This window comes from Chlamydotis macqueenii, chromosome 1 (assembly GCF_036417535.1).
Source record: "Chlamydotis macqueenii isolate bChlMac1 chromosome 1, bChlMac1.mat, whole genome shotgun sequence".
NCBI classification, from domain to species: Eukaryota; Metazoa; Chordata; class Aves; order Otidiformes; family Otididae; genus Chlamydotis; species Chlamydotis macqueenii.
This window is the reverse complement of record NC_141556.1, coordinates 53014373-53038155: the sequence shown is the minus strand read 5'-3', so window position 1 is coordinate 53038155 and position 23783 is coordinate 53014373. Positions and strand designations below refer to the sequence as shown.

The following is a 23783-nucleotide window of genomic DNA, read 5'->3' as shown; positions in this document are numbered from 1 at the left end:
TGGGGTGGTGGTGTAACTCTCTGCAGATGGCTAGGAATATGTGTAGGTTGACTCACAAATGGCTGTTGCTCTTTCAGTAGAGTGTGGATGAAAGTGTGTGGGGGGGTGTGTTTTTACAGAATGCATTTCCTTCCCTTCTGTATATAGCACTGCAAAGCAACTGGAAGAATATGGGCGCTGCAAAAGGACGGGAGATTGTTCTGCGGGAGGCACAGAAGGCGCAGCAGTACTTGACAGCTCTTGCTCTGGGAAGCCTGCTGAATTTCCCTTGGGCGCACCTGCACTGGCCACAGCAGGTAGGATCCTTCACCATGAAGGAGGTGATGACGACAATGCACTGTGGCCTGCAGGAGAACACTAAAACGCTGACTGGAATGCAGGGGTGGAGAGATGTGGAAAGGCAGATTGAAATAGCAGCTAACAGCAGCAACGTGCTTCTTACACCCTCTCTAGGAGTCTTGCCAGCAGCAGGAGCACAGCAGGAGGAACAGTTTGATTCCCCTTCTGATTATGAGGTACCTTCTCTGAAGGGAAGGCAGTGGGGCCCCACTGGCCTCCCTTGCTTTTGATCTCATTTCCCTCTGCTTCAGCTTCCTCCGCACACTCCGAACCGGGACCTTGCCATGCTGTGCTGGTTTTCACGCCTGTCTTAATTTACACAGTCAGATGCTGAAGGTCCAAGTAGTCGGCCAACCATTGTCATGGTTACAGCGGATGTCCACCACGGAGCCCGCTGGGAGCCAGTTGCAGACAAGCCCGGCAATGGTAATTTCCTGATGGACTAATGGTTACCTTTGCAAGCTTCTCTCGACTGAAGCGGACAGCGAAAAGCAGGGTGAAATAAGCACTGACAGCATCATTGCGCTTTTTTCCTCTTTTGTAGGTGCCTTACCGGCGGCGGGAGCAGAAGAAGAGGAAGATGAGGACTCCTCTTTTGATTCTGAGGTAGAATCCTAGAACCAGAATCATTGTGGTGGGAAAAGTCCCTGAAGATCATTGTGTCTAACTGCAAATGTTACACTGCCATGCCCACCCCTAAACCGTGTCCCTAAGCACCACATCTATGCATCTTCTGAACACCTCCGGGGACGGTGACTCAACCACTTCCCTGGCCAGCCTGTTCCAGTGCTCCATAAGCCTTCCAGCAATGAAAGCTTTCCTAAGATCCCAGCTAAACCTCCCCTGGCCCAACTTGAGGCCATTTCCTATGCTGCTATCAAATCCCTCTTGGGCAAAGAGAGCGACGCCCACCTCACCACCACCTCTTGCAGTGAGGGGCCCAAAACTAAACCCAGTGTTCAAGGTGTGGCCTCCCAAGTGCCGAGTCCAAAGGGACAATCACTTCCCTAGCCCCGCTGCCCACACTGTTTCTCATACAAGCCAGGATGCTGGTGGCCTCCTTGGCCAGCTGGCCACACTGCTGCCTCATATTCAGGCACCCGTCAAACAACACCCCCACATCCCTTTCCACCAGGCAGCTTTGCAGCCACTCTTCCCTATCTAAGAAGGACTCCCTGGGGTCTCCCTGGCCTCCCTTGCTTTTGGTCTCATTTCTCTCTACTGCTGCCTCCGCCACATGCTCCAAACTGGGACCTTGCCATGCCGCTGCTGCAGGCAAGCTCCTCAGTTTGGACTGGGATGAAGGAGGTCAAGCTAATGACTCGGCTCTCCTACCAGCTGTCCTTTGAGCTGGACTTGTAGTACAGGATTGAAGCAGTAAAGCTTCCCACCAGTTATGATCCTCTGAAATCCTACCAGGCTGGCGCTGTGAGGATTGCTGTTTTTCCTCCACATAGGTCTCTTCTCCACACCCAGTCCGTGTCAAGCGGTTGCCCATGGGGTATACAGCCTAGACGCTTTGCTCCCTCTGTCTGCTTCCCCTCTGTCTCTTGGGCAGGTGTTCTTTAGTTCCTTTTGAAAGCCCTGCTCCACAGAGATGCCTAACACGCTGCTTCTGTTTGCCGTTCTCCTTCTTTCCGTCACCTGATACCACGTTATGGGTGTTGGCTGAAGCAAGAGCTTTGCAAGTGGAAGTGGGTTGAGAAAGAGTCTGTGCCAGTTTTCACGCATGTCTTTTAATCTACACAGTCGGATGCTGAAGGTCCAAGATCTGGGCCAACCACCATGGTGCTTCCAGAGAAATTCCACCATGGAGCCCGCTGGGAGCCAGTTGCAGAGGAGCCCGGCAATGGTAATTTCCTGATGGACTAATGGTTACCTTTGTAAGCTTCTCTGGACTGAAGCGGACAGGGAAAAGCAGAGTGAAATAAGCACTCACAGCAGCATCGCGTTTCTTTCCTCTTTCGTAGGTGACTTGCCAGCGGCGGGAGCAGAACAAGAGGAAGATGAGGATTCCTCTTTTGATTCTGAGGTAGAATCCTAGACCCAGAATCATTGTGGTGGGAAAAGTCCCTGAAGATCATTGAGTCTAACCGCAAATGTTACACTGCCATGCCCACCCCTAAACCGTGTCCCTAAGCACCACATCTATGCATCTTCTGAACACCTCCGGGGACGGTGACTCAACCACTTCCCTGGCCAGCCTGTTCCAGTGCTCCATAAGCCTTCCAGCAATGAAGGCTTTCCTAAGATCCCAGCTAAACCTCCCCTGGCCCAACTTGAGGCCATTTCCTATGCTGCTATCACATCCCTCTTGGGCAAAGAGAGCGACGCCCACCTCGCCACCACCTCTTGCAGTGAGGGGCCCAAAACTAAACCCAGTGTTCAAGGTGTGGCCTCCCAAGTGCCGAGTCCAAAGGGACAATCACTTCCCTAGCCCCGCTGCCCACACTATTTCTCATACAAGCCAGGATGCTGGTGGCCTCCTTGGCCAGCTGGCCACACTGCTGCCTCATATTCAGGCACCCATCAAACAACACCCCCACATCCCTTTCCACCAGGCAGCTTTGCAGCCACTCTTCCCTATCTAAGAAGGACTCCCTGGGGTCTCCCTGGCCTCCCTTGCTTTTGGTCTCATTTCTCTCTACTGCTGCCTCCGCCACATGCTCCAAACTGGGACCTTGCCATGCCGCTGCTGCAGGCAAGCTCCTCAGTTTGGACTGGGATGAAGGAGGTCAAGCTAATGACTCGGCTCTCCTACCAGCTGTCCTTTGAGCTGGACTTGTAGTACAGGATTGAAGCAGTAAAGCTTCCCACCAGTTATGATCCTCTGAAATCCTACCAGGCTGTCACTGTGAGGATTGCTGTTTTTCCTCCACATAGGTCTCTTCTCCACATCCAGTCCGTGTCAAGCGGTTGCCCATGGGGTATACAGCCTAGACGCTTTGCTCCCTCTGTCTACTTCCTCTCTGTCTCTTGGGCAGGTGTTCTTCAGTTCCTTTTGAAAGCCCTGCTCCACAGAGATGCCTAACACGCTGCTTCTGTTTACCGTTCTCCTTCTTTCCGTCACCTGATACAACGTTATGGGTGTTGGCTGAAGCAAGAGCTTTGCAAGTGGAAGTGGGTTGAGAAAGAGTCTGTGCCAGTTTTCACGCATGTCTTTTAATCTACACAGTCGGATGCTGAAGGTTCAAGATCTGGGCCAACCACCATGGTGCTTCCAGAGAAATTCCACCACGGAGCCCGCTGGGAGCCAGTTGCAGAGGAGCCCGGCAATGGTAATTTCCTGATGGACTAATGGTTACCTTTGTAAGCTTCTCTGGACTGAAGCAGACAGGGAAAAGCAGAGTGAAATAAGCACTCACAGCATCATTGCGCTTCTTTCCTCCTTTGTAGGTGCCTTGCCAGCGGCGGGAGCAGAAGAAGAGGAAGATGAGGACTCCTCTTTTGATTCTGAGGTAGAATCCTAGACCCAGAATCATTGTGGTGGGAAAAGTCCCTGAAGATCATTGTGTCTAACTGCAAATGTTACACTGCCATGCCCACCCCTAAACCGTGTCCCTAAGCACCACATCTATGCATCTTCTGAACACCTCCGGGGACGGTGACTCAACCACTTCCCTGGCCAGCCTGTTCCAGTGCTCCATAAGCCTTCCAGCAATGAAAGCTTTCCTAAGATCCCAGCTAAACCTCCCCTGGCCCAACTTGAGGCCATTTCCTATGCTGCTATCAAATCCCTCTTGGGCAAAGAGAGCGACGCCCACCTCACCACCACCTCTTGCAGTGAGGGGCCCAAAACTAAACCCAGTGTTCAAGGTGTGGCCTCCCAAGTGCCGAGTCCAAAGGGACAATCACTTCCCTAGCCCCGCTGCCCACACTGTTTCTCATACAAGCCAGGATGCTGGTGGCCTCCTTGGCCAGCTGGCCACACTGCTGCCTCATATTCAGGCACCCATCAAACAACACCCCCACATCCCTTTCCACCAGGCAGCTTTGCAGCCACTCTTCCCTATCTAAGAAGGACTCCCTGGGGTCTCCCTGGCCTCCCTTGCTTTTGGTCTCATTTCTCTCTACTGCTGCCTCCGCCACATGCTCCAAACTGGGACCTTGCCATGCCGCTGCTGCAGGCAAGCTCCTCAGTTTGGACTGGGATGAAGGAGGTCAAGCTAATGACTCGGCTCTCCTACCAGCTGTCCTTTGAGCTGGACTTGTAGTACAGGATTGAAGCAGTAAAGCTTCCCACCAGTTATGATCCTCTGAAATCCTACCAGGCTGGCGCTGTGAGGATTGCTGTTTTTCCTCCACATAGGTCTCTTCTCCACACCCAGTCCGTGTCAAGCGGTTGCCCATGGGGTATACAGCCTAGACGCTTTGCTCCCTCTGTCTGCTTCCCCTCTGTCTCTTGGGCAGGTGTTCTTTAGTTCCTTTTGAAAGCCCTGCTCCACAGAGATGCCTAACACGCTGCTTCTGTTTGCCGTTCTCCTTCTTTCCGTCACCTGATACCACGTTATGGGTGTTGGCTGAAGCAAGAGCTTTGCAAGTGGAAGTGGGTTGAGAAAGAGTCTGTGCCAGTTTTCACGCATGTCTTTTAATCTACACAGTCGGATGCTGAAGGTCCAAGATCTGGGCCAACCACCATGGTGCTTCCAGAGAAATTCCACCACGGAGCCCGCTGGGAGCCAGTTGCAGAGGAGCCCGGCAATGGTAATTTCCTGATGGACTAATGGTTACCTTTGTAAGCTTCTCTGGACTGAAGCGGACAGGGAAAAGCAGAGTGAAATAAGCACTCACAGCAGCATCGCGTTTCTTTCCTCTTTCGTAGGTGACTTGCCAGCGGCGGGAGCAGAACAAGAGGAAGATGAGGATTCCTCTTTTGATTCTGAGGTAGAATCCTAGACCCAGAATCATTGTGGTGGGAAAAGTCCCTGAAGATCATTGAGTCTAACCGCAAATGTTACACTGCCATGCCCACCCCTAAACCGTGTCCCTAAGCACCACATCTATGCATCTTCTGAACACCTCCGGGGACGGTGACTCAACCACTTCCCTGGCCAGCCTGTTCCAGTGCTCCATAAGCCTTCCAGCAATGAAGGCTTTCCTAAGATCCCAGCTAAACCTCCCCTGGCCCAACTTGAGGCCATTTCCTATGCTGCTATCACATCCCTCTTGGGCAAAGAGAGCGACGCCCACCTCGCCACCACCTCTTGCAGTGAGGGGCCCAAAACTAAACCCAGTGTTCAAGGTGTGGCCTCCCAAGTGCCGAGTCCAAAGGGACAATCACTTCCCTAGCCCCGCTGCCCACACTGTTTCTCATACAAGCCAGGATGCTGTCGGCCTCCTTGGCCAGCTGGCCACACTGCTGCCTCATATTCAGGCACCCATCAAACAACACCCCCACATCCCTTTCCACCAGGCAGCTTTGCAGCCACTCTTCCCTATCTAAGAAGGACTCCCTGGGGTCTCCCTGGCCTCCCTTGCTTTTGGTCTCATTTCTCTCTACTGCTGCCTCCGCCACATGCTCCAAACTGGGACCTTGCCATGCCGCTGCTGCAGGCAAGCTCCTCAGTTTGGACTGGGATGAAGGAGGTCAAGCTAATGACTCGGCTCTCCAACCAGCTGTCCTTTGAGCTGGACTTGTAGTACAGGATTGAAGCAGTAAAGTTATGATCCTCTGAAATCCTACAAGGCTGTCACTGTGAGGATTGCTGTTTTTCCTCCACATAGGTCTCTTCTCCACATCCAGTCCGTGTCAAGCGGTTGCCCATGGGGTATACAGCCTAGACGCTTTGCTCCCTCTGTCTACTTCCTCTCTGTCTCTTGGGCAGGTGTTCTTTAGTTCCTTTTGAAAGCCCTGCTCCACAGAGATGCCTAACACGCTGCTTCTGTTTACCGTTCTCCTTCTTTCCGTCACCTGATACAACGTTATGGGTGTTGGCTGAAGCAAGAGCTTTGCAAGTGGAAGTGGGTTGAGAAAGAGTCTGTGCCAGTTTTCACGCATGTCTTTTAATCTACACAGTCGGATGCTGAAGGTTCAAGAACTGGGCCAACCACCATGGTGCTTCCAGAGAAATTCCACCACGGAGCCCGCTGGGAGCCAGTTGCAGAGGAGCCCGGCAATGGTAATTTCCTGATGGACTAATGGTTACCTTTGTAAGCTTCTCTGGACTGAAGCAGACAGGGAAAAGCAGAGTGAAATAAGCACTCACAGCATCATTGCGCTTCTTTCCTCCTTTGTAGGTGCCTTGCCAGCGGCGGGAGCAGAAGAAGAGGAAGATGAGGACTCCTCTTTTGATTCTGAGGTAGAATCCTAGACCCAGAATCATTGTGGTGGGAAAAGTCCCTGAAGATCATTGTGTCTAACTGCAAATGTTACACTGCCATGCCCACCCCTAAACCGTGTCCCTAAGCACCACATCTATGCATCTTCTGAACACCTCCGGGGACGGTGACTCAACCACTTCCCTGGCCAGCCTGTTCCAGTGCTCCATAAGCCTTCCAGCAATGAAAGCTTTCCTAAGATCCCAGCTAAACCTCCCCTGGCCCAACTTGAGGCCATTTCCTATGCTGCTATCAAATCCCTCTTGGGCAAAGAGAGCGACGCCCACCTCGCCACCACCTCTTGCAGTGAGGGGCCCAAACCTAAACCCAGTGTTCAAGGTGTGGCCTCCCAAGTGCCGAGTCCAAAGGGACAATCACTTCCCTAGCCCCGCTGCCCACACTGTTTCTCATACAAGCCAGGATGCTGGTGGCCTCCTTGGCCAGCTGGCCACACTGCTGCCTCATATTCAGGCACCCATCAAACAACACCCCCACATCCCTTTCCACCAGGCAGCTTTGCAGCCACTCTTCCCTATCTAAGAAGGACTCCCTGGGGTCTCCCTGGCCTCCCTTGCTTTTGGTCTCATTTCTCTCTACTGCTGCCTCCGCCACATGCTCCAAACTGGGACCTTGCCATGCCGCTGCTGCAGGCAAGCTCCTCAGTTTGGACTGGGATGAAGGAGGTCAAGCTAATGACTCGGCTCTCCTACCAGCTGTCCTTTGAGCTGGACTTGTAGTACAGGATTGAAGCAGTAAAGCTTCCCACCAGTTATGATCCTCTGAAATCCTACCAGGCTGGCGCTGTGAGGATTGCTGTTTTTCCTCCACATAGGTCTCTTCTCCACACCCAGTCCGTGTCAAGCGGTTGCCCATGGGGTATACAGCCTAGACGCTTTGCTCCCTCTGTCTGCTTCCCCTCTGTCTCTTGGGCAGGTGTTCTTTAGTTCCTTTTGAAAGCCCTGCTCCACAGAGATGCCTAACACGCTGCTTCTGTTTGCCGTTCTCCTTCTTTCCGTCACCTGATACCACGTTATGGGTGTTGGCTGAAGCAAGAGCTTTGCAAGTGGAAGTGGGTTGAGAAAGAGTCTGTGCCAGTTTTCACGCATGTCTTTTAATCTACACAGTCGGATGCTGAAGGTCCAAGATCTGGGCCAACCACCATGGTGCTTCCAGAGAAATTCCACCACGGAGCCCGCTGGGAGCCAGTTGCAGAGGAGCCCGGCAATGGTAATTTCCTGATGGACTAATGGTTACCTTTGTAAGCTTCTCTGGACTGAAGCGGACAGGGAAAAGCAGAGTGAAATAAGCACTCACAGCAGCATCGCGTTTCTTTCCTCTTTCGTAGGTGACTTGCCAGCGGCGGGAGCAGAACAAGAGGAAGATGAGGATTCCTCTTTTGATTCTGAGGTAGAATCCTAGACCCAGAATCATTGTGGTGGGAAAAGTCCCTGAAGATCATTGAGTCTAACCGCAAATGTTACACTGCCATGCCCACCCCTAAACCGTGTCCCTAAGCACCACATCTATGCATCTTCTGAACACCTCCGGGGACGGTGACTCAACCACTTCCCTGGCCAGCCTGTTCCAGTGCTCCATAAGCCTTCCAGCAATGAAGGCTTTCCTAAGATCCCAGCTAAACCTCCCCTGGCCCAACTTGAGGCCATTTCCTATGCTGCTATCACATCCCTCTTGGGCAAAGAGAGCGACGCCCACCTCGCCACCACCTCTTGCAGTGAGGGGCCCAAAACTAAACCCAGTGTTCAAGGTGTGGCCTCCCAAGTGCCGAGTCCAAAGGGACAATCACTTCCCTAGCCCCGCTGCCCACACTATTTCTCATACAAGCCAGGATGCTGGTGGCCTCCTTGGCCAGCTGGCCACACTGCTGCCTCATATTCAGGCACCCATCAAACAACACCCCCACATCCCTTTCCACCAGGCAGCTTTGCAGCCACTCTTCCCTATCTAAGAAGGACTCCCTGGGGTCTCCCTGGCCTCCCTTGCTTTTGGTCTCATTTCTCTCTACTGCTGCCTCCGCCACATGCTCCAAACTGGGACCTTGCCATGCCGCTGCTGCAGGCAAGCTCCTCAGTTTGGACTGGGATGAAGGAGGTCAAGCTAATGACTCGGCTCTCCAACCAGCTGTCCTTTGAGCTGGACTTGTAGTACAGGATTGAAGCAGTAAAGTTATGATCCTCTGAAATCCTACAAGGCTGTCACTGTGAGGATTGCTGTTTTTCCTCCACATAGGTCTCTTCTCCACATCCAGTCCGTGTCAAGCGGTTGCCCATGGGGTATACAGCCTAGACGCTTTGCTCCCTCTGTCTACTTCCTCTCTGTCTCTTGGGCAGGTGTTCTTCAGTTCCTTTTGAAAGCCCTGCTCCACAGAGATGCCTAACACGCTGCTTCTGTTTACCGTTCTCCTTCTTTCCGTCACCTGATACAACGTTATGGGTGTTGGCTGAAGCAAGAGCTTTGCAAGTGGAAGTGGGTTGAGAAAGAGTCTGTGCCAGTTTTCACGCATGTCTTTTAATCTACACAGTCGGATGCTGAAGGTTCAAGAACTGGGCCAACCACCATGGTGCTTCCAGAGAAATTCCACCACGGAGCCCGCTGGGAGCCAGTTGCAGAGGAGCCCGGCAATGGTAATTTCCTGATGGACTAATGGTTACCTTTGTAAGCTTCTCTGGACTGAAGCAGACAGGGAAAAGCAGAGTGAAATAAGCACTCACAGCATCATTGCGCTTCTTTCCTCCTTTGTAGGTGCCTTGCCAGCGGCGGGAGCAGAAGAAGAGGAAGATGAGGACTCCTCTTTTGATTCTGAGGTAGAATCCTAGACCCAGAATCATTGTGGTGGGAAAAGTCCCTGAAGATCATTGAGTCTAACTGCAAATGTTACACTGCCATGCCCACCCCTAAACCGTGTCCCTAAGCACCACATCTATGCATCTTCTGAACACCTCCGGGGACGGTGACTCAACCACTTCCCTGGCCAGCCTGTTCCAGTGCTCCATAAGCCTTCCAGCAATGAAAGCTTTCCTAAGATCCCAGCTAAACCTCCCCTGGCCCAACTTGAGGCCATTTCCTATGCTGCTATCAAATCCCTCTTGGGCAAAGAGAGCGACGCCCACCTCACCACCACCTCTTGCAGTGAGGGGCCCAAAACTAAACCCATTGTTCAAGGTGTGGCCTCCCAAGTGCCGAGTCCAAAGGGACAATCACTTCCCTAGCCCCGCTGCCCACACTGTTTCTCATACAAGCCAGGATGCTGGTGGCCTCCTTGGCCAGCTGGCCACACTGCTGCCTCATATTCAGGCACCCGTCAAACAACACCCCCACATCCCTTTCCACCAGGCAGCTTTGCAGCCACTCTTCCCTATCTAAGAAGGACTCCCTGGGGTCTCCCTGGCCTCCCTTGCTTTTGGTCTCATTTCTCTCTACTGCTGCCTCCGCCACATGCTCCAAACTGGGACCTTGCCATGCCGCTGCTGCAGGCAAGCTCCTCAGTTTGGACTGGGATGAAGGAGGTCAAGCTAATGACTCGGCTCTCCTACCAGCTGTCCTTTGAGCTGGACTTGTAGTACAGGATTGAAGCAGTAAAGCTTCCCACCAGTTATGATCCTCTGAAATCCTACCAGGCTGGCACTGTGAGGATTGCTGTTTTTCCTCCACCTAGGTCTCTTCTCCACACCCAGTCCGTGTCAAGCGGTTGCCCATGGGGTATACAGCCTAGACGCTTTGCTCCCTCTGTCTGCTTCCCCTCTGTCTCTTGGGCAGGTGTTCTTTAGTTCCTTTTGAAAGCCCTGCTCCACAGAGATGCCTAACACGCTGCTTCTGTTTGCCGTTCTCCTTCTCTCCGTCACCTGATACCACGTTATGGGTGTTGGCTGAAGCAAGAGCTTTGCAAGTGGAAGTGGGTTGAGAAAGAGTCTGTGCCAGTTTTCACGCATGTCTTTTAATCTACACAGTCGGATACTGAAGGTCCAAGATCTGGGCCAACCACCATGGTGCTTCCAGAGAAATTCCACCACGGAGCCCGCTGGGAGCCAGTTGCAGAGGAGCCCAGCAATGGTAATTTCCTGATGGACTAATGATTACCTTTGTAAGCTTCTCTGGACTGAAGCGGACAGGGAAAAGCAGAGTGAAATAAGCACTCACAGCAGCATCGCGCTTCTTTCCTTTTTTGTAGGTGGCCTGCCACCGGTGGGATCGCTGCGGCAGCGCAGCGGCAGTCTGGCCGGGTTGCACACCACGGCGGCCAGCGGTGACCTGGCCAGGCTGCAGCGGCACTGGTGGCTGAAAAGACTCCGCATCAACGGGCGCGACGCCAACAAGCAGTAAGGGCCGGTCTCCTTTTGCTGGCCTGGGTGGCTGGGCAGTCCTGCTGGAGGCCTGGGCACAAGAGCCTGCTTGGGCATGTTCAGTGACACAGCTGAGGAAATGCCTCCTGACTCAACTGTCCCCTCTTGGGGACTACTCCTAGACAGCCCCAGGCTTTGGGTGTGCAACTGCTGCCACCGGCTCTGAACAAGAAAGCTTGCTTTCGGCTTCCTTTTGGCAGTTGAGCCTTGTGGGCCCATGTGGCGAGTTCCACAGCCTGAAACCATGTCTTCAGCTGTCTCCCTGTGACAGCTAATTGAAGATCTTTAATTCCTAGGACGCCTCTGCACCTTGCTTGTGTGAACGGCCATGCAGATGTCGTTCGCTTTCTGGTAGGACAGAAGTGCAAGCTAAACCCTCGCGACAACTATAAGAAGTCGCCCCTGATGAAGGTACGTGGAATGTGTTATGCTGTTGTACGTTGGGCTTATCGATTACGCGCTGAGCGATACATACCTCGCGTGACTCTTTACATAGGTCTGCATAGAATTGTATCCTGTGATTCTACGAAACAGGCAGGTTGTAGTCAGCGAGGATGGGGCATATGTTGCCTGATCTTTGCAGACGCTCGTACTTCCCAGTGTTGGGAAGATGCGGGAGTTCTGACAGAGAGAAACGTAGACGTTGGAAGTTATTCTGCCTTTGTGTCTTGTTTCCAGGCAGTAGAGCACCGGCACAAAGAATGCGCGGCTATTCTGCTGGAGCACGGTGCCAACCCTGACCTCCACGGTGCCAGCGGCAACACTGCCCTTCACCTGGCTACCATCATGTCTAGCAAGTCGCTAGTGGAGCTGTTACTTGAGCACAATGCCCATATTGATGCTAAGGATGATGTAAGCTTGGATTTTGTGTAAGGCTCCTCTTCCCAGCACTTGCTTGACTTTTCTCTGTTATTCTAAGGAGATTATATCTCCTTTCAGTTCGGGTACACTCCGCTTGCTGTTGCGATCACGAGGCGCTGTCAAGAGATGATTGAGTTGCTTCTTCAAAAAGGAGCTGACGTGCACGCTCAAGATAAGCATGAGAGGTGAAGGCTTTGTTAAAAGTGCGCACGGGACTCCTTAGCATTGTTCAGGCTGGACTGATGGGAGGCATCGGAATGAGCTTTGCAAAAGAACCTGGAGCTGCGCAGAAGGAGCTCGTTCTGCGTGACTTGTGAAAGCAGGCCTGCACCCGGCGGCTCTCTCACCTCAGGGGACGATTGCCTCACTGAGGACTGCAAGAAAGCGTTGGCTGTGGTGCCACTGACGCACACACACAGACTCCCCTGTCTGCTCTGGGCAGGTGGTTGGCCTGGAGACCTCCTGGGGTCCCACCAACCTGAATTCTCCAATGCTTCCGTGTGTTTGGCTGTGCTTTCACTCTGGCTCTAGGAGAGGGGAAATGAGTTGTATGGGAAGCAAAGAGGGGTTGAAGTAATGGCAGTGCAATGTCTGCAGAAGCTGATGTATTTCCTATCATCTCTTGGATGCTTTAGGACCATTCTTATGCTTGCTGCTGTTGTTGGGGATATGAATATCATACGACTACTTCTTCGGCATGGTGCTGATCCTTCTCAGAAAGACGTGTTTGGTTGCACAGTTACGAATTATGCCGCAGTATCTCCATATGCTGAGTAAGTGGTTGACATCCTCGTTAGAGCAGCTGCATTGTCAGAGTGTCCGTGCTGATGTAGGGACCTTTTTGGTGCCATCAGCAGGGTTGAATGAAGTGTTGAGACCTTTGTTGAAGCCGGGCTCAGTGACGTCTTCTGATGCATCTCTTTCCCTGTCAAGAGTGGATTTGTAGGCTGAGGAAAACTTTCCCCCACAGTTCTCTCTGAGAATTCTCCCAAGTGTGCTGCCAAGCTTCACTCCACCAAACTGACTCGCAACTACCTGCCTTTTGTTTCAGAGGGGATCTAAATGATATCCTCTGAGTTCAAGCATGTTTGAGGGTTGCTGTAGCAAAACAAGATGGTCATTCCTTCCCTCCAGGCTTCTGGCACAGTACCAGTCTTGTGCTAATGCACCACTTTGCACAGCAGCCTTGGTCAGGCGTACGGTTTTTATATTTTCTTTTCTTGTTTGTTTGGGGTTTTTTTGTTTTGTTTCTAGTTCTGCTTATGAGGCAAACCTGAAAGTGGTCTCTCTCCGGATCCCCAACTGACCCTCTGCCAGGGTTGTTAGAAGATAACACCTATGCAATGTACTGAACCCCTGCAGTGCCTGGAATGCAACCGCAGTCTTTGTTGGGCTCTTGATATCCCACCTAGGAGCTCTGTAACCTCTCAGGTCCTCGGACCAACCATGGGAATTTCCAAACCCCTTCAAAGTCAGGACTGGGTTTGAGGAGACGTCACTCTGGCTTTAAGGGTGACGAAGAGTTGCTGCATCATTAGGATAGCGTACTGCTGAGGTAGAAGCCTTGCTGTGAGATGTCTGTCTGCTAGGGGGGCTTTTTAAGCTCACTGGCCCTGGAAATGGAGAGGAGGTTTGTCAGATGAGACTGTAGCCAGCAGGGGTGTGTTACTCTATAGACAAGAATAGGCACCTGTGCGTGAACACGCCTGTGGTGAGAGTTTCAGTTTCCACTATTCTAGAAATGCAGTAATGTGGAGGGGTGGGGTGGTGGTGTAACTCTCTGCAGATGGCTAGGAATATGTGTAGGTTGACTCACAAATGGCTGTTGCTCTTTCTGTAGAGAGTGGATGTGAGTGCGGGGGGGTGTTTTTACAGAATGCATTTCCTTCCCTTCTGTATATAGCACTGCAAAGCAACTGGAAGAATATGTGCGCTGCAAAAGGACAGGAGATTGTTCTGCGGGAAGCACAGAAGGCGCAGCAGTACTTGACAGCTCTTGCTCTGGGAAGCCTGCTGAATTTCCCTTGGGCGCACCTGCACTGGCCACAGCAGGTAGGATCCTTCACCATGAAGGAGGTGATGACGACAATGCACTGTGGCCTGCAGGAGAACACTAAAACGCTGATTGAATGCAGGGGTGGAGAGATGTGGAAAGGCAGATTGAAATAGCAGCTAACAGCAGCAACGTGCTTCTTACACCCTCTCTAGGAGTCTTGCCAGCAGCAGGAGCACAGCAGGAGGAACAGTTTGATTCCCCTTCTGATTATGAGGTACCTTCTCTGAAGGGAAGGCAGTGGGGCCCCACTGGCCTCCCTTGCTTTTGGTCTCATTTCCCTCTGCTTCGGCGTTCTCCACATTCTCCTAGCCGGCACCTTGCTATGCTGTGCTGGTTTTCACGCATGTCTTTTAATCTACACAGTGCAATGCTGAAGATCCAAGAATTGTGCCAGCCAGCATGGTGGTTACAGCAGAAGTCCACCACGGAGCCTGCTCGGAGCCAGTTGCAGACAAGCGCGGCAATGGTAATTTTCCTATGGACGAAATGTTTGCCTATGAAATCTTCTCTGGACTGAAGCGGATAGGGAAAAGTGGAGTGAAATAAGCACTCGCAGCAGCATCTCACTTCTTACTTCCTTTTTAGGTATCTTGCCAGCAGCAGAAGCTCTGCAAGTGGAAGATTTTGACTCCTCTTCTGAGAATGAGTTACTTTCTCTTCCACAGGTAATGCAGAAGTTACGCTTCTGTAGCCCCAGTGCTGAAATGCGCCGTGATGCTGTCGTGTTGCTGGGGATTCCTTTCCTCCCTCTCGGTCTTTCTCTGTTCTTGTTCGCTCAGATTTCTGCACCGGGCAGAGAAGAGCTTCAGCTAAAGAAGGATGCTTCAACTCAGGCAGATTGTCGAGGCTACAGACAGGTGACTCTGCTAAAGGCTGATACCTATTAGGGCAACTAGACTCTATCACTGTACAGAGAGCTTTTCTTCTTACTGAGTTCATTTTCAAGTGCTGCTAGGAGGATTTAGTGATTCTGCACCTGGAGTGTATTTTGGCCCTCCTTTTGTTCCCGTTGTGAAGCAGAAGAGCTGCATAAAGAGAGAAAACTGCGGCCTTGGGAAAAGCTCATGTGCAGACTTGCAGCCTGTGTTCCAAGGAGAGAAATACTTAAGCCTTTTTTGTCTTTTAGGAAAGAGAAAGCTTCATAAAGAGCTGCTGATCATTTGGATATGCTCAGCTGAGAAAGATGCCTCCACATCCCTGCTGGTGGCAGCCAAAATCTCTTCTCTTTGAATTCCCTGAGTCCTAGAAGCATGGAATGGCTTGGGTTGGAAGGGTCCTTTAAGGATTGTCTAGTCCAACCCCCTGCCATCTTCCACTACATCAGGTTACTCAAAGCCTCCTCCAACTGGCCTTCAACCACTTCCAGGGATGGAGCATCTACAACTTCTCTGGGCAACGTGCTGCAGTGTCACACCACCCTCGTTGCAAACAATTTCTTCCTTATGTCCAGTACCAATCTACACTCTTTCAGTTTAAAACCCTTGCCCTTTGTCCTGTCACTACAGGCATTGGCAAAAAGTCTCTCTCCATCTTTCTACATTGAAAGGCTACAAGTAGTTCTCCACAGAGCCTGCTCTTCCCCAGGCTGAACAACCCCAACTCTCTCCGCCTTTCTTCATGGCAGAGCTGTTCCAGCCGTCTGATCGTTTTTGTGACCCTCCTCTGGACCCACTCTAACCGCTCCATGTTTTCCTTGTACAGGGTACCCCAGAGCTGGATGCAGTACTCCAGGTAGGGTCTCATGACAGCAGAGTAGAAGGGGAGAACCACCTCCCTCAGCCTCCAGGCCACCCTGAAGACCAATCTAGTGACATCATCCCATGAGTAAAAGCATCTCTCACGTTGTCATCTTCTTATTGATCTCTCCGTGCTCACGGAATACCATTTCTTTAGATGTGGGTCAGGCAGCTGCAGCAGGAGCTTACCAACGCTCTCCGAAAGAACTCCCTGGCAGAAGCTTCACTCAAAGCTAAGAAGCGCTACAGCAGCCACCTGCAGGAACAGAAACTGCAGCTGCAGAAGCAACTGGACAGGTCTAAAGCTAAGGTATGGACAAAGCCCGTCTCTTGGCTCTTGGCAGGGGCCCCGGCCTTTCTGGGAGCAAACCAGAGTGGGGAACTGATCCATTCCTGGGGGTCTGGTGTAACCCAGGCTGGTTCAGCACACGCCTAGCTGTGATGAGGGGGCTGGGAGGGAACAGCACCGCTGCCTTTGGTGCCTGGCTGTTTGCACCGCTGGAAGCAACAGCGGAGGGCTGCGCTAAGGTGGCCTTAGTACCCTGGGCACCTTTGCAACAGGAGTAGCTTGAGAAACATGTAAGCGACTCGCCTTGTTTTAGAAGCGCAGTGCCTACAATTAGAAAGGCCACTAACCGTGAAGTGGCTCTGTCCTTAAATGGACAAGGGTGTGTGTATTCCTTTCAGAGAGCTGCTTCTCAAGTTTCATGGAGCACATGTATTTGCTTCTCTGGGGTTTGGCGAAGCAGAGTGTGTGCTGATGGAGAAAGAGTAGGCATACTGGAGTGCTGTAGCGGTGCTTTCTTGTATTCCCTCATGACATCATCATTGTTATGGAGTTGAAAAGTCACTTCAGGAGCAGAAGGAGCTTCTAACTGGGTTGGAGTAGCCAACAAGGGGCTGCAAAGTGTTTGGAGCCCTTGAGAGAGGAGGACAAGGAGTGTTGGGGCAGCATTTAGGAAGCACTGTAGGAAATCAATGTAGATGTAGGACAGGGGCCCCTGTGTAGAAGGTCAAGAAGTAACATGGCTTTTGGCAGTTGACGTGAGAGTCAAAGCAGTCCACTCCTTTTTATCAAAGCTAAGCTGGCTACTGAGGATTCTTGTTGTGGTTTGACAGCTGCAGGAATTGAAAGAACGGCGTATCTGGACTGAGTGTTATGCCGAGTCCCTGAAGGACGCCATAAAGAATAAGGAGAGGGAGCTAACCACTTCCAGGAACATGCAGGACCTTCTGGCCGTGTCTTGTGGAACTGCGGCTGTCCAAGAGCTGGAAGAACGCAGGCAACGGTAAGGAACCAACACAGTGGAGCAAGGCTTCGCTTTCTGCCATTGTGTGAAAACAACAGGACTCTCTTCTTGCATCCCAGTGAGACAATGCTACACAATTTTCAAAGATGCTTTTGGCTTAGATGAGGTCCTTTCACATTCCTCTTTTGGGATTTGTGCTCTGGTGGACTTCCGTCATAAGTCCTGTACTTCCTTTTCAGGCTCCAAGTTCGAAAGGCCAGGCTGGAAGCCACAGTCCGGCAACAAGCCAAGACCATTGAAGCCCTTCAGAAAGAGCTGCCAGCCTCTGCCTCAGTAAGCTTGTCGAAGCCTTCCCTCTTCATGAGCTACAGAGCCTAGCTCCATAATCCTGTGAGGAATTTGTAAGATGAGGTTTTCCTGAAAAGCCTAGGAGAGGTCAGTTCCTCTGTTCTACTGAGTAGAGGCTGCTCTGAAAGTCCTGCTGGCCCATTCCCCAGCTTTCCGGCTTTGAGAGTTGTCCCATTACGCTATCACAAATCCTACTTCATGCTGTCTTTGTTAGGGGGTTGACAATAATGCACCGGCTTAAGTATTGTCTGCTTTAGACCAGTTGTGAGGTTGAGACCTCAGGCAGCACTTCAGACAGTCATGCAGTACCAGGGATTTGGTACCTTCAGTTGCAGATCTGTGGTTGAGAGTTCCAAGAGGAGACTGGACTTGGGAGAGTCGTGTTACCTTCTTTGTGGAGAACACTGTCGGCACCTTCTGCATAAGGATCCTGTTCCTGTGCTCCCCGTGTGATGTATCTTTTCTATTTTGAAAATGTCAGAGTGAAAGCAAGAAAGTGAAGCAGGCGGTCAAGTTGAAATGCCAGTCAGAAGCACTTCTGGATGAAATGCGGAGAAGGAACACTCTGCTGGAGGAAGAACATAGCAGGCATGGCTTTTTAGTGCTTTAAAGAAATGTCACGTTGAGTAGAAGTCAAGCTTTACTGAACTCTGATGTAAAAGCACGTACGTAACGGTCTGTGAGCAAATTCAAGCCCCGCATTCGATCTTGCACAGTGCTCCTGTGCATGAGCCTATGGTTTTAAAAAGCTTCAAAAGGCCTTGCAAATGCAGACTGCCTGCAGTTCCCCTGGGAGGGAAGCGAGTCTTTTCTTCCTCCATCCAGGTAGACTTTGGGCCCTCCAAGTGATGCTGGAGGGCTGGCTCTTCTCAGTAATTCCTGGCCTGTCGAGCACCTTACAGATGAAGCAGGCCGTGACTGTGCTGCTTACATAAGAGTACGTGAGAAAGGCCAACTTGCTTTGCTTCATGCTTTCCTTACTAATTTGCCATGCAGGCTGAAGAGGCTTCTGGAGAGATATCAGACAATTCTGATGAAGTATGCTGGGAGAAAGAGAGAGCCTCAGCTCAGTTTCCAGGGCAGAGGTGAAGAAAGAGCTGTTCTGAGGTGGCCAACAAAGTTGGTAAACTAAGAAGAAAGGTGAGCTCTGGGTTGTTTGGTGGAGCTGAGGTGATTATTTTTCTCTGCTGGAACCTGTATGATTCTTCCCCTATACTTTTTCTCCATGTTGCTCATTATCTGTTGGCTGTATGTTGCAATTGATTGGCTTCTCTTGATGCTCCTGCTGTTGATGTAGCAGTAGTAGATGATGATGTTGATGGACACAGATGTAGTTAGCATGATGAATAAAAGACATGGGCCAGGAGTCCCAGCAGGGCTACTAAGGTCAATGGCATGAGACTAGCATGGTGGGTCACAGCCAAATAGAGCTGTCTAAAAGAGATACGGGAGAAAGAGCTGGACAAGGAATAAGGCAAAAACCGCAAGAAGCTGATCCGTATCTCTGTGTAACACAATCTTCCAGGTGTGTCTGTAGCCCATGGGCTGGAACTTTGTTGTTGACACGTATGAGTGACTGGTTCTCGTTATCTGGGTCTGTGCATTAGTGCTGTACTTTCAGGATCCACTTTCCAGTGCTGCCTTTGGCCCAGCCTGCTGTAAAGCTAACACACAGCCTTCTCTTTTCCTGCCCTTCCCCAGTCGCAGCTGAACCTCCAATGCAGTTGGTGAGGAGAAGCTGCTGGAGCAGAGGAAGTGCCAGTGCCCGAAAACAGAGTGCTTACGGGAAGATGAACGAAGCCTGGAAACCTTTGCCTTCCACCTTGTGCAACCACTGCCCTGCATCTAATTCCAAGTGTTCTGTTGCAGCTTGGTATTTAATGAACTGTGTCATCTAGTACGTGTCTTAGTTCTGCTGCCCAATTGCAGCGCTTCAGGCCTAGCGGGTTTGGATGAGGAGAGTCCTGCTTTTGAAGGCTCGTTCAGGCTCTCTTCCCATGCAGGCCCTTGGCACGTCTCTCTCTGCCCTCGCTCTGAATGAAAATCAGTCCTGCAGACGTCTCCGAGAGGGAGCACGCGTCTGTGTCCTTTTCCTCTGCAGAGGCTTGAACCATGATTGTGCTCAGAGCAGGGACTAGCACTGAGCTACTGGTAATCATCAGTTACCAGACTCTTGCTGCCTTTTCAGAGCAATCCTCCTGGTGCTCAGGGCAGAAGGTGCTGGGTGAGCTTCTGGTAGCCAGGGAAGCTTTGCAGATCGCACAGAGATCCGATGGATTTGGAGCTCGCCAAGGGGAAGGGTGTGAAGGAGTGGGCACAAGCTGGAGCAGGCGGAATCCCTCCTCAACCTAAGGAAAAACCTTTTCTTTTCTGAGGGTGGTGGGAGAGCGGTGCCAGGAAGCAGGGTGCTGTGCTGCTCCCTCGGGGACGGGGAGCCAAAGGGGCTCCCATGGCAGCAGGGCAGGGCCCAGCCTCGGCCTATCCGAGAGAGGGGAGCAGGGTTGGGCCAGGGCGGGCAGCCAGGGCAGCAGACAGCCCAGAGGGACAAACAAGTGCCTGCAGAGGCAGCAGCTCGGCGGGCAAGCCAGGAATTCAGGCCAGGCCGGGCTGGGGTTCAGACCCACGGGTGGCAAGCAGGGTCAGACACAGCCCAGTGATGGCCAAGCAAGGCCGCGGGGAGGCCAAGGGCAGGCCGGGAAGACAGCCTGTGGGCTGGGGCCTGCACCAGTGTTGACGCGGAAGTCACGGACACTGCACACGACCAATATGATCAAGGAAATGCCGCTTTATTGTTGATACATCCCGGTTAATATAGCCCTTCTAATTCCCTATCATGCACAAGCTCTTTACTAATTGGCTAACTAGATCATGCACGCGCTCTTAGCTAAAATATGATTCGTTAAGTCTCCTTGTTCATGCGCACGGTCCTCTCCACCTGCATCCTGCTTCACGTTCTGCTTTCAGTCACGTACACCAGCCTTTCCTCCTCCTTTCAAGGTTGCTTCATCACTTTCTCACAGACGGCCTCCGCGATGTCCTTGAAGCCTGCTGCTCACAAACATAACAACTCCTTTTGGTCTGGATTGTTCGCTAAGTGTCCTTGATTCTCCAGATATCCAACACACCAGCGTGGTCCGCGGCCAGGCACAGGCACAGCTGAGACAGAGCTGGAGCCAGCGACGCCATGACAGAGCTCAGGCAGGGCCTGGAGGCTTCTGCCTATGCCTCAGTGAGCATCTTGGGCCTATGGGCTGGAGGCCCAGGGGCCTGGGGTGGGGCTGGACACCCTGGCTCAGCCTGCTGGTGGCTTATTTGTGCCACAGAGAGGTTGTGGAGTCTCCATGCCTGGAGATGCTCCAAACTGGACGTGGCCCTGCACCACCTGCCCTGGCTGACTCTGCTTGGAGCAGGGCGTGGACAGACTAGATGGATGAGATGAGGTCCCTTCCAGCCTCAAGGATGCTGTGCTTTCAAGGCCCAAATATCTCCAGTGACACGGAAGTTTCACGCTGCAGGCACTGTTTTATTGGGCTAGACATCCTGCCCGCTTTAATGCGCGTGTCTGACCTGAGCTGTAACCGTAGTCTTCCTTGGGCTACATGCAACAGACAAAACAACTGCAGACTATCCAGCGTCTCCAGGCACAAGGATGGCAACAGCCTTCTCGGACACCAAGTCATCTTGTGATGTGTGTTGCCGCCAGTGAAGAATGGCCATAGAGTTAGCCAGGCAAATCTTGATTTCCAAGCCCAGGTCATGAGGAAAGAGCCTTTGGGGACTTCTCAAACTCCCCAGCCAGCAGGTCCTCATCTCTTCTGCACACCTTCAGGAAAGCTGCTGAGAAAGTGCCCTAGAGGCATTGGTGTGCCACCCTCTGGGTGGCTGGGCCAAGCCATGCAGTGCCACCACTCTGGAAATGAGGGCTACAGCAGAAAGAAATGAGTCTCCCTCTCTCCCTCAGCTGAAACAGTTTCCCTAGGTAGTTCCCTTTGCTGCTGCAGAAATGCTTTTGTCAGTGCAATGCAGAAGGCAGCATGAGGGAAGCCACAAGCAACTAAGAGGGACAGCTTCGTAAACCACTGACAACAATTATGCCATAGCCTCAGGCAGAGCGAGAGGACCCCTGTGACACTGGTTGCTCACCAGGCAACACCAGCTGTATCATAGCTCTGCAGGGTCAACTCGCCAGAGTTGTTCTAGTCTCTCATTGGGCTTTCCGCTAAGAGCTTGCCAAGCTGACATTCAGATGCATTTTTATACTTTTGGGACTTCTGTTTCCCACAGCGCAGTTTGAGACCTGCAAGTGGAGAAGAACCATCATGCTTCAGGTCTGGCTGGGCTGCAGTGGAAGCTGACAGCTATGGAGGTCCACGTGGCCCAGACCCCACCTCTGCAAACACAAGCAGGTAGCTAGCTAGGCATTGCAACTTTGACAAGACACTCTTTCACAAATACACAAAGTGCACTTGGCAAAACCAGACTGACATAATGCTCCACCTCCTCTCCAGGCAAACACCCTTCACACTCGTGAGTTAACAGATGTCCTGGCTCTAAAACCAAAACGGCCTTTGGAGGACACCAAAGGTGTCTTCAAACAGTAAACCGCACCCATTCTTCGCATACTTGAGAAGGAGAGCTCTGCCAAGGAACACTGCTGCAAAGTCCCAAGAAAGGGACCTTTACAGGTCCCTTCTAACCCTAACTATTCTATGATTCCCAAGGCAGCAGCGAGCTCCGTGGTGATGTGTAAGCGGAAGAAATCTGGCTGCTCAGCAGTCCACTCAAAGACTCCTGAGCGCAGCACTTGCCCTGATTTTGCTGCGGGGCAGGGGGAGACAGCTCCAGTGACAAGACAGCATGAGGCAGGACCAGACTGGCTCTGGCCCTCGCTCCTCCTCCTCTCCACCATCAGGTAGCTGCTAGGCATTAGGTAGCTTCCGAACTCCCACACAAGCAGTTCAAAAGGTCTGACTCAGGATCTCTTCTCTAGCTGGTAGCAGGTGGCACAAGGGAACAATACATCCAAACAAACGCCAATATTTTTGGTTTGCATGTCTTGCACTGGTTCTCCCCAGAGAGCGAGTGTCAGTGCCAGAAGCAGCCGGTGGAAGCGCAAGAGTCTTTTCTCCACGCAGGAGACTTTCTTGGCATAGCACTGCCCCAGCCACCCTCTGTGTTCTGCAGCAACAGCTGAACAGAGCACAGGAATCAAGTGCAAGGGAACATTTTCTTTTCTTGCTATCCTGACAACCCCCACAGCTGCTGCCAGTTCTGTCTGTCCTACACACATGGCACTGCTGCCTCCAGCTCAGCACTCGGGCGCATCCGGAGCGCAGGTTATGCCGAGTCCCTGAAGGACGCCACAAAGAATAAGGAGAGGGAGCTAACTGCTTTCAGGAACATGCAGGGCCTTCTGACCTCGCCTTGTGGAACTGCGGGTGTCCAAGAGCTGGAAGAACGCAGGCAACGATAAGGAACCAACACAGTGGAGCAAGGCTTCGCTTTCTGCCATTGTGTGAAAACAACAGGACTCTCTTCTTGCGCCCCAGCGAGACAATGCTACACAATTTTCAAAGATGCTTTTGGCTTAGATGAGGTCCTTTCACACTCTTCTTCTGAGATTTGTGCTCTGGTGGACTTCTGGGAGAAGGCCTCTACTTCTTTTTCAGGCTCCAAGTTGGAAAGGCCAGGCTGGAAGCCACAGTCCGGCAACAAGCCAAGACCATTGAAGCCCTTCAGAAAGAGCTGCCAGCCTCTGCCTCAGGAAGCTTGTCGGAGCCTTCCCTGAAACCGTGAACAGGAACGCCTGTGGTGTCATCTGCAGAGCTTTGTACCGTCCCGACTTGAAATTTCCCAGCCGGGCTAATTCGGGTGTTGGTGTCAGTGTAAAGAAGGTGCCTTTGCCCATGGCCAACACGAAGCAAATGAGCCTGGGCAGGGCTCACGTGCTACACGCACCTGGCACTGTGTGCCGAGGAGCTGACGCACGTTTTCCTCGGGATCGCAGGAGCTGAGCCGCCTGGCAGGAGAGCACGCCGGGGGACTGACGCGCGGATCAAACTCTACAACTCGGAGAGCCTTATAAAGCAGGCATGTTTATTCGGCGCCGGGTGCGTGGGGGATCGCTCCTCCAAAAGCACACACACCGACAGCACATTTTACCAAAAATGTATACGGTGCAGGTATACATATTCATAGGATTGCACAATACAGACATACATATGCATGAGCGAGGCGGGGTTATTCAAAAACACTTGCGTAAGCATTTCAGATCTGTGTCTGGTGGTCGTTCACTTCTTCTGGGGTCTTATCTTCCTCCAGATGAACTTCAGTCATTCACCCACGCTCTCCTTTCACTGGGTGATTTCAGCAGTTTCTTAACGACTTCTGACCAACATTGCAGCTCCCGTTATCCTGTCCTTTGCTGGACGTATCAGTCCTCGACAAATACCAGTTTCTGGACAAATACCGGTCCCTGACAAGCTTAAGCGAGTTTCAATGCAAACAGGATCGTTAG

General features: G+C 52.0%; 1 protein-coding gene across 1 annotated transcript; it reads left to right on the top strand.

Annotated features, from left to right (window-relative positions):
- Positions 1 to 311: 311 nt before the first annotated feature.
- Positions 312 to 23783, top strand: LOC147602056 (uncharacterized). Its single transcript, XM_086744648.1, has 15 exons — positions 312 to 515; positions 663 to 681; positions 10844 to 10991; positions 11312 to 11426; positions 11694 to 11867; positions 11955 to 12061; positions 12512 to 12649; positions 13780 to 13928; positions 14085 to 14192; positions 14327 to 14398; positions 14518 to 14789; positions 15826 to 15978; positions 16788 to 16957; positions 17158 to 17251; positions 23670 to 23783. Exons 1-15 carry the CDS (start codon positions 312 to 314, stop codon positions 23781 to 23783), a joined length of 2037 nt encoding a protein of 678 aa, XP_086600774.1.

What these genes read in the sequence shown, in the direction of transcription:
- LOC147602056 (XM_086744648.1), top strand. Translation starts at nt 312, where the DNA reads ATGAAGGAGGTGATGACGACAATGCACTGTGGCCTGCAGGAGAACACT. An exon ending in GCAGTATCTCCATATGCTGA is followed by an intron (nt 12,650 to 13,779) that starts GTAAGTGGTTGA and finishes TTCTGTATATAG; the next exon opens with CACTGCAAAGCAACTGGAAG. An exon ending in TGGACAGGTCTAAAGCTAAG is followed by an intron (nt 15,979 to 16,787) that starts GTATGGACAAAG and finishes GTGGTTTGACAG; the next exon opens with CTGCAGGAATTGAAAGAACG.